This window comes from Arachis ipaensis, chromosome B10 (genome assembly GCF_000816755.2).
Source record: "Arachis ipaensis cultivar K30076 chromosome B10, Araip1.1, whole genome shotgun sequence".
NCBI lineage: Eukaryota > Viridiplantae > Streptophyta > Magnoliopsida > Fabales > Fabaceae > Arachis > Arachis ipaensis.
In genome coordinates, this window is record NC_029794.2 from 132,140,593 (window position 1) to 132,149,678 (window position 9,086).

Consider the following 9,086-nt stretch of genomic DNA (forward strand, 5'->3'; position numbering starts at 1 on the left):
TATTAAATTAATAATGATATTTTTTTAATTGTGAACTACTGTGATATTTTTTTAAATGTAGGATGATTTAATTTAAGGAGTAGAAATCGGACCGTTTGATTTTTAAGAGACACAGAAATCGGACCGTCCGATTTTTAGGTACAAAAATTAAACCGTCTGATTTGTGTACTCCAAATTTTTTTAATTTTTTAAACACAAATCAGAAGGTCCGATTTGTGTACCTCCCATAATTTTAAAAAATACTAAAAATTACAATATTAGTATATCACTCATCCTACTTTCATATCTAAATTTTTTAGTCCGTGTAGTAATGGTGTGAGTGTATATACAATTAGTGACGAAAAAAGGGAGGGGGAGGGAAATGGTAAGTTAGAGACAAATAATTGATTTATATATAAGAAAAAGGTTTAATTACTCTGTTGTTTTTATAGTTTTGCGAAATTTTTAATTAGGTTCTTATATATTTTTTTCTTTTTAATTGAGACTTTACACCAATTTTTTTTAAAATTGGGTCCCTATATTTTTTTTCGTTTTATTTGGGTCACTGCACTAATTTTTTTTAGTTTATTCCCTATACAATTAAATCAATTACTGTCAAGAGGGATTTAATTGGAAAAAAATTGGTTTAGAGACCAAATTAAAAGGAAAAAAAGTATAAAGACCTAATTAACAATTTCGTAAAACTATATGAACCAACAGAATAATTAAACATAAAAAAAAATAATAAAGTTCAATAAATTATTATTACGTTTTTATATTGTATAATCAAATGCAAAATTATTGTTGTAACAAAAAAGTCTTTTAAAAGAACATGGAAACCAATCCTAATGACAAGTCTTTTACATCATATAACAAACTAACGTCATCATTAGCAACAAGAAATATGTTATCAATATATATGACTAATACAATAAATTTGTTCCTACTGATTTTCATATAGATACACCTATTAATAGTGTTTTTCACAAAACTATATGATAAGATGGTATCATTAAATTTGATAAATCATTGTTTAGATGCTTATTTTAGTCTATATATTGACACCAAATTTTCTTTTCTTATGGTCAAGAAACTTTAAGATTAGTCCATATAAATCCCTTCTTCTAAGTTATCATTGAGAAAGACAATCTTTATATCAATTTGATGAAGTTCTAAATCATAATGAACCACCAAAACCATAACAATTCTTAAAGAATCCATTTTTGAAACAGGTGAAAAGGTTTCTTTGTAATCCCACCCTTTTAAGTGTAATCTTTAGCATTAAGTCTAGCCTTATATACCTTTTAATATTATCTTGTGAGTTATGTTTGGTCTTAAATACTCATTTATAACTCGACTAGATCCCAAGTTTAGTTGTCATGGATTGATTTCAACTCTTATTTCATAGCATTAAACCATTTTTCAGAATGGTGAGATTGCATGGCTTGCTTAAAAGATATTGGATCATTGTTAATGCTTAAGTCACACTCTCCCTCTCAAGTGAATAAATTACAAAATCATTTGAAATTATTAGACTTTTTTTTGTCTTGCTGACCTTCTTAAAATTTTTTGTGGTTCATCTATCACTTGCTCATTTTGGACTTGTGCATCATTGTTAGGCTTAGCCTTTATATACTCATCTAGTGGGTTTAAAATGTTACATTGTTGTCTTGGCATGTAATGTGACCGTGACACAACATTGTTATTTTAAAATGCTATATATACATCTATCGTCATCTCTACAAAGAGAATACCAATTAACACTAATTAATACAAATTCTCACCTTTACGATTTTCATAAATCCAACCACTCTCAATCTACAATATCAATCAAAATTCAATTAAACTCACAACATTTCCAGCAAAATATATTAACTTGTTTGACTGTTGTATACATTTATAAGGGTATCATATATATTGATATTTAAATCTCAAAAAATGTCATTATATGTAACAGTAATCATTATACAAAATATAGCGAATTAAGTTAAATTTTACATAGATTTAAAAAATGAGTGTTAATTGTTGCCTTAAAAAAGCACAACAACCAAGTATTCCTTCAACATCAATTCACAGAAATTAATATTAACGACACAACAATCAGTAGCACATTGCAAAAATTCAGTAAAAAATCAATCAATCAAGTAAAAACAAATTCAAATTCGAATTCAAGAAACATAATAGCATGTTGAACTATATATAAACTGTTCATACCCTGGCCCAATAATAAAGGCCCAGGATCCAAGCAAAGAAGCCCAACCCAAAGGGTTGGCTCTCCCCCAGTACCAGCATTCATCCCAAGAAGTCGGTACTGGACATGACCTGCTCCAAAGAAGTCGGATACGAGGGTTAGCTGGCAGATAACACTCATTTGAATGAGTAACTGCCCCTAGAAACTCTCTAACCACTTCATAGAGCCATATCTTAACCTCCTTAAGATATGGGAACGGTTATCCACCTAAAAAGGTGGCACTACTTCAGCGGTGGTTATTGGTTCACCACTATAAATACACTGACACCATTCAGGTATCTCTAGGCCCAATACTCTCTAAACCTGTTCACACCCTTGCTGACTTAGGCATCGGAATGTCTTTGCAGGTACCACCCCCCATTCTCTCGCATACACAAGTCGGACGGAGGGCACCGAGTTACAGACCTACTTGAAAGCCTCCTCCTTCATACGTTTGGGCCAACCAACGCCGTCCAACCCATTAATCTCCGGTTACCCACCGTAACATAAACTAACAGCAATTCTAATCAGAATAATCCTAATCTTAATCTAAATCATCTAACTAGCAGAAAATGATGATAATTAATTCCACTTACTAACTAAAAATTAATATATAACTAAATCCTAAATTAACTAAAATAGAGAAAAAGAGTGATCATGAAACCTGAACTTTGAACAGAGCAAGAAGTACTCAGGGGAGGGAGATGAAGTGGCAGTTGCTGGTGGAACTGCTGCACAAGTGGTCACCGTCGGTGTTGAGATTGCTGACGGCGAGACGAACAAAGAGGGAGAGAAGGTTTCGCGGCTAACGCTGGGTTGCAAAGGGAAGAGAATGAACGAAGAGGCTAGTTTCAGTGAGGGGGAGAGAAGGCGGCGAAAAAGGGATGCAAAGGCGCTGCTGGCGGCAAGTCTGATAGAGCGGCAGGGAGAGGGTTAGAGAGAGAGCAGGAGAAGAGAAGGTAGAGAGAGAGAGAGAGGGGGGGATTCGAAATGACAGGGTAGAGGGTTCGCGCTTTGAATTTTAGGGCTAGATACTGTCGGGTTTACTGGCGGATAAATTTGATGGTAGTGTTTTGCGGGTGACCAAAACACTGCGTCACACTAAATTGAGTTATTATCATATTTATCAGCCAGTAAATCCGATGGTTACTAATCCGCACCAAGTTTTCCATTTTCCCTCTAATTATTACCAGCAACTTTACTGTTGAAATAGTGAATCCGACGGTAAAAGTTTGACACGAAGAAATAGTTTCCATTTTTGCCTGTAAATTCGATAGTAAATCCGATGGTAACATGTGACGCTAATTCCGCCGGTAAATCCAACGGTACTCAACGCTTTTCTTGTAGTGAATTACCTGATGTGCTTAATGACTTTGTAAATAAGTGATAGGATTGATTCAATGAACATAGTCACAGGGTTTATGATTTAATGATTCAGCTAATGTCATATTGGACCCTCTCCAAATAAGGCTAGACTGATTTCAACTGTACTTAACTATCTTAATTGATTTTTTTTATCCCGGTGTATTTTATAACTACTTTGGCTATAAGAGATTGATATGGCTAATTTGATTTGTATTCTACTAATGTGATACTAATTTTTATTGATTAAAAATTTTTAAATGGAGCCTGTGTCAATATTTTTATTGTTTTTGGAGTGAATTAGAGTACATGTAAAAGCATATACCAGGATTTTTGTTAGTTTGATAAGGTAAAAAGCGTGGCAATAGGTTTACATGTAGGTACATTTAATAAAGTGTAGCTATGTGTCCCCTATCGGCACGCTTTCAAAGCATAGTCAAAACCAACCCAATGGGCACGTCTTTAAAAGCATGATTGTATGTCCACTTTTTGGCAAGCTTTAAAAGCGTGATTATAGGATTATACATATGGTCACGCTTTTAAACGTGACAATAGATAAAAGCGTGCCAATAGATCGAAAAAATATGGCGATAGAGCAACCAACACATTTACAGATGTGACCCTTTCAAAAACGTGCAAATAACTCAAAAAGCGTGGCGAAAAGTTATCGCTAGCTATGTGTTTTCGCACTTTTCAGCACGCTTGCTGATCCGGAGACTTGTGACTTGTGAGTTATGGCCATACCACCCTTTAAAACCAACTAAATTATTTTGTAATCTCCTAACAAATTTCTGTTTTTGAGCGTTTTTCTCTTCTCTTTCTTCTACATTTTTACTTTCTCATTGATGGCATAGAGAAATAATTGTTGTTGAGTATAGGTCTTTTCTTCTTTTGTAACGTATTTTAAAAAAAATATTTATAATCTCTATTTTTCTATTCCAGCAGTAAAAGAAAGGAGGAATATTCTTTATTTTATTATTTAAAAAACTCATACTAATTCTATTTTTTTATTGAGTAACAATCATCATATTTAACTATGATAAAAATTAGTTTTATTAATTACATGGATCATATTATTCTTTTAATTAAATAACTTACATTTTAAGTATTGTCTTTGTCCTACTTAAAGGATGTGTTTGGCTTAGCGTTTGGAGCATCAAAAGTATGTTTAGTTTTCTTAAAAGCTTTATTTTTTTGTTTGATTATTTTTTCTTCTCCTAAACGCAAACATGATTCTACCCTCTAACTCAAGCTTACCCAAAACTAGAAATTCTAATTTTTACGTTCTCTTTTTCACGTTATTAAAATTTATTTTTTATTTACCAATTTTATCCTTTAAAATTTATTTAAATATCTAAAATAAAATTATAAAATAATTTTAAATAATATAATCCAAACAACATTTAGTTTAATATAATCTACTTTAATAAAAAATTTGTCAAATATAAATTACGGTCAATATCATCTTACTTTTGATAAAAATTAATTCTGTGAAATCAATTTTATAAAAACTCTCGTTTACAAAATTTAATCCAAATACATATTAAAGCAGACCGTGCTTTACGTGATTTGTTACATAGCAAATCCACCAGCTACTCAATTCGAACTTCAAAATAAAAATCTGTATAATCAAAGAGAAATAACCAAATTTAAAATTTCAATAGCGCGCACTACGAAAGATAAAGGCAAAGTAAATTATATAAAAAAGAATAGTGCATGGCAGAATAATCTTCAATTGATTCCATAATAAAGAAATAATGATGGGTTTGGATGGACATCACTAAAGAAAGACAATCTGCGGCCCTTTCTAAGTTGATGGATATAATAGCTCTACTTTTTAAACACAATGATGACATATTCTTCTTCTTTTGCAGGAAAACAAATTAAAATGTTTTAAAATTGAGAAAAAGTGGAAACGTGACGACTTCGGTCAATTTTATACAAGATTTCAAGAGATATTTTGTAATAATAATTAATCTCCTTTTAAAGTGCGTTGCCATCTTCTTAATCAACCTGCATAATAAAGAGATATCAATCACCACCATTATCATTTCCTCAATCATAAAGAGAATTTGGTAAATAAGATAACTAGATGTTAGGTCTATTTTACCCATTGCTTTCTTGCAGATTGAGAGAAGGACAACAAGAACTGCTAGACCTGTAAACACTCCCACAATAATGGCAACAGATCTCCCCACTTCATCATTGTCATGGGAACCTGGAAGAGACATAAAATTTAAACAAAGAAAGGAACAAAAATCGTAGTAAAAAATTTGGTTAATATTCATGAAGTTATACCTTTAACATTTTCTTTACTTTTATATAGTTAGGTTTAATAATGTTTGATGATGGTATGACACTATTTATTTAAGAAGTATATATTATAAAATAAAAAATATATATATAAAAAATATTTGAAATTGCTACAATTTTATTGTGTGAATATGTCCAGATGCATTTTTTGATAGAGTCATCTTTATATATTTTATGACTAAATTATTGTCTAACTTCAATGTTAATAAAATGATATAAATAATAAAAAATAAATTTTTTTTAAACAGTTACCTTTTCTCTCATTATTTAATCTGATATTTATATTTTTTTTATACAGTTGTTTTCACAGTAGTAAAATTCAGCCAATAATTAACTAATAATAAATTATTAAAGTAAATTTTTGTTGAGTATTAATTTTTTTAATTTTATATTTTTCTAAATTTATCCTCTGTGTCTTATTTATTTTTTTCACCTATTAAATTAGATGTCCAACTAAATATTAATTTCTTGATGCATATTATTATTTAAAATGAAGCAATAAAATATTGTCTAAATGATTTCCTCGTTGGCAAAATAAATCCTAAAACATTAATAGAATATGTTAATGAACCCCGAAACTATTTATCTAAATTTTGAGAAGATTATAGAATTTTTTTTTGTGAGGGGTTAGAAGTTCTTCATGGATTACTTTGTATGTGTTTGGATTATAGTTTTTAACAGAAATTTGTATAAAATTAATTTTGATGAAAAGTAAATTTATGTTAATGTAATTTATGTTTGATAATTTTTATATCAAAATAAATTATTTAAAATATTCACCTTACAAGTAATTGAAACAAATTTAAAAACTTTTGATAAAAAAAATTGTAATAAAATGGAATAATGTGAATCATGAAAAGCCAATTGATAAGAGAAGAATATCGATATAGAATGTGATACTTAATAAAAGGTACGTATTCAAGATAAAGAGTAAAAAGCAACGAAATAAAGTAAAGTGTTCGTGTGTCCACAATAATAAAGCAGAATGGCATATATGCTGCAAATGCATTGTTTCAGAAAAATTTACTTTCTGATAGTTGAATTTGATCTTCCCTAAGCCAACTGTTTCAACTAATACATGTTATTTCACCTGTGGCTATGTATTAATATTTTTTTTGTTTTGCTTATTTTATTCAAATAACCAAAATTCTATTCAATGTAAAAATTTTGTTGTTAAAAATGAATATTATATTATGCTGAAAGATGAATGGGAATGAAACTAACCTGGAGTTTCATCGTAGTAACCTGAAGCCCAGTAGCGGGCATAACACTGCCCCAAGAACACATCAGCAGCAGCCGCAGATCCGCACATGCTCTTCAGCTTTCCAATCCCATCAGCGAGGCAAGATGAGCAATCGGAAACAGTTAAATCTCCCAGGCATTGCGCAAACCCTTGAACAAGACCTGAACTACTCACTCTAAATCCATTTGCCGTTTGCAAATCCGCAAGAACGTCATCTCTACGCCTAAAGAATTCAACATCATTATCCACAGATTTACTACATTTCTTGTACCTGAAGGATATAAGATGAAACAATAGAAAATTAAAGTTTGAACAACTCATTTCCACGAGTATTTATAGAATAGAATGAGTACCTCTATGTAGTTCTAAAGGTATTTCTTGGTAACTATTCCACATTGGCACAATTACATATTGACAAATAAAAACCTCACAAAATTATAGATTTTTTTTTTCTTTTTACGAAAAAATTTAAAGTTAATTCGTACAGTCCACCAAAATCAAAATATGCCTCCAAACTCAACAGGCAATTATAGAGGTACTTACAATTTAAAGGATTGTATCGCAGCATCATAATGAATTTGGGATATGTTCTGAAATTTTTAGTACGGTGCCAATTCTCCTTGGCAGTTGTTACAAAATATAGATCGAAAAAATATAGGAGAGAACGAACTTCAATTTACTATAAAAAAAATAGAATTCAGATTTTTTTTTGAAATAAAAAGCTTAATACAATAAGGTGGAACATCAATGTTTTAATAAAAAAAGTATTAAACAGATAAAATAAATTAATTTATAAAATAAATAAAATAGAATTCAGATTTTTTAATTTTAAAGTGGTAAAATAAAGAATTAATCACTTTTAAATTAAAATAGTAGAACATATATTTTAATTAATTTGTGTTTAATTTCCAATGGTACCTAACGCTGGTATCAAGCTTCCCAAGAAAATCACCACTGTGTTCGTATCTAAGATAGCACCCTTCAAGTTGCAAAGAAGCACCAGTAGTGTATGGACAAACCAAACCTATTTGGTTTACGGATCTTCCAACGCATTTTGAACAGTCAGTTGGATGTAAATCTCCCCTGCACTGGTACATGCCATATACTGTCGCCTCTGGTGGCGCTGAGGTTCCATTCCCAATGGCAAAGCTATTGTAAATAACTTCAGACGACGAACTTACTACCGACGACAGAAAGGTGTTGAGGTTTTCTTCAAAGATCGAGTTTGGTTGGTATTTATCTTGTGAGCAGCCCGCGTAAACAAAGATATTTGCCCGTGAAGGATAGTCACCATGGGCACTCCTCAGAACTAGTGAACAAGAGAAAAAACATAAGAGAGAAGAGACTCGCAGAGCTAAGATGATTTCTTGAGTAAAAAATAATTGAATGCGTCTCGGCATTGCTTCCTTTCTTTTTCTTTGTTGTTTGGTTTTTGGTTATCGTTGCGAATCTGAACCTTCTTTTCTTTTGTTATTGTGGCTTGGTTTACCACTATAAAAGATTTATTAGTGGTTTGTCTTTGTTCTCTGTTTTTGCGAAGTGATGCATTTTCTACAGTAAAGACGTTTTGTTGCGTTCTCCAAACGCACCCATTAATACGGGAGAAATTCATATATTTAACGGCCAGTGTTATCTATAAAAATTACAATATATAAAGGTAACAGAGAAGTTTGGTGTCCAATTTTTATTTTTCATCTTACTTTTATTAATAACTAGTGATTAATATAATTAGCATCTTAAAATTTGGTCAAAAATATAATTATCAGTAATTTTCTTTCATTTTACGTACAATTATTTTTTTATTTTATACTTAACTTTATTTATATTATCTTTTTTCTTATTCATGAAAAAAAATAATAATAAATATGTGTATGGAGAATAGTAAAAAAATAATGAAAATAAAAATAAAAATTAAAAATTTTAAAAGAATAATAAAACTAAAAATAATTTAAGATATTG

The 9,086-nt window shown here is 30.4% G+C and overlaps 1 protein-coding gene across 1 annotated transcript; it reads right to left on the reverse strand.

Moving 5' to 3' along the window:
• On the reverse strand, window positions 5,289-8,707 carry LOC107621558 (cysteine-rich repeat secretory protein 15). Its single transcript, XM_016323589.2, has 4 exons — window positions 8,046-8,707; window positions 7,109-7,398; window positions 5,682-5,789; window positions 5,289-5,584 (listed from the first exon to the last, which is right to left on the reverse strand). The coding sequence occupies exons 1-4, from the start codon at window positions 8,525-8,527 to the stop codon at window positions 5,580-5,582; spliced, it is 885 nt and encodes a 294-aa protein (XP_016179075.1). The 5' UTR covers window positions 8,528-8,707; the 3' UTR covers window positions 5,289-5,579.

What these genes read in the sequence shown, in the direction of transcription:
- LOC107621558 (XM_016323589.2), bottom strand. Translation starts at nt 8,527, where the DNA reads ATGCCGAGACGCATTCAATTATTTTTTACTCAAGAAATCATCTTAGCT. An exon ending in AAGCTTGATACCAGCGTTAG is followed by an intron (nt 7,399 to 8,045) that starts GTACCATTGGAA and finishes TATATCCTTCAG; the next exon opens with GTACAAGAAATGTAGTAAAT. An exon ending in TTACTACGATGAAACTCCAG is followed by an intron (nt 5,790 to 7,108) that starts GTTAGTTTCATT and finishes TGTCTCTTCCAG; the next exon opens with GTTCCCATGACAATGATGAA.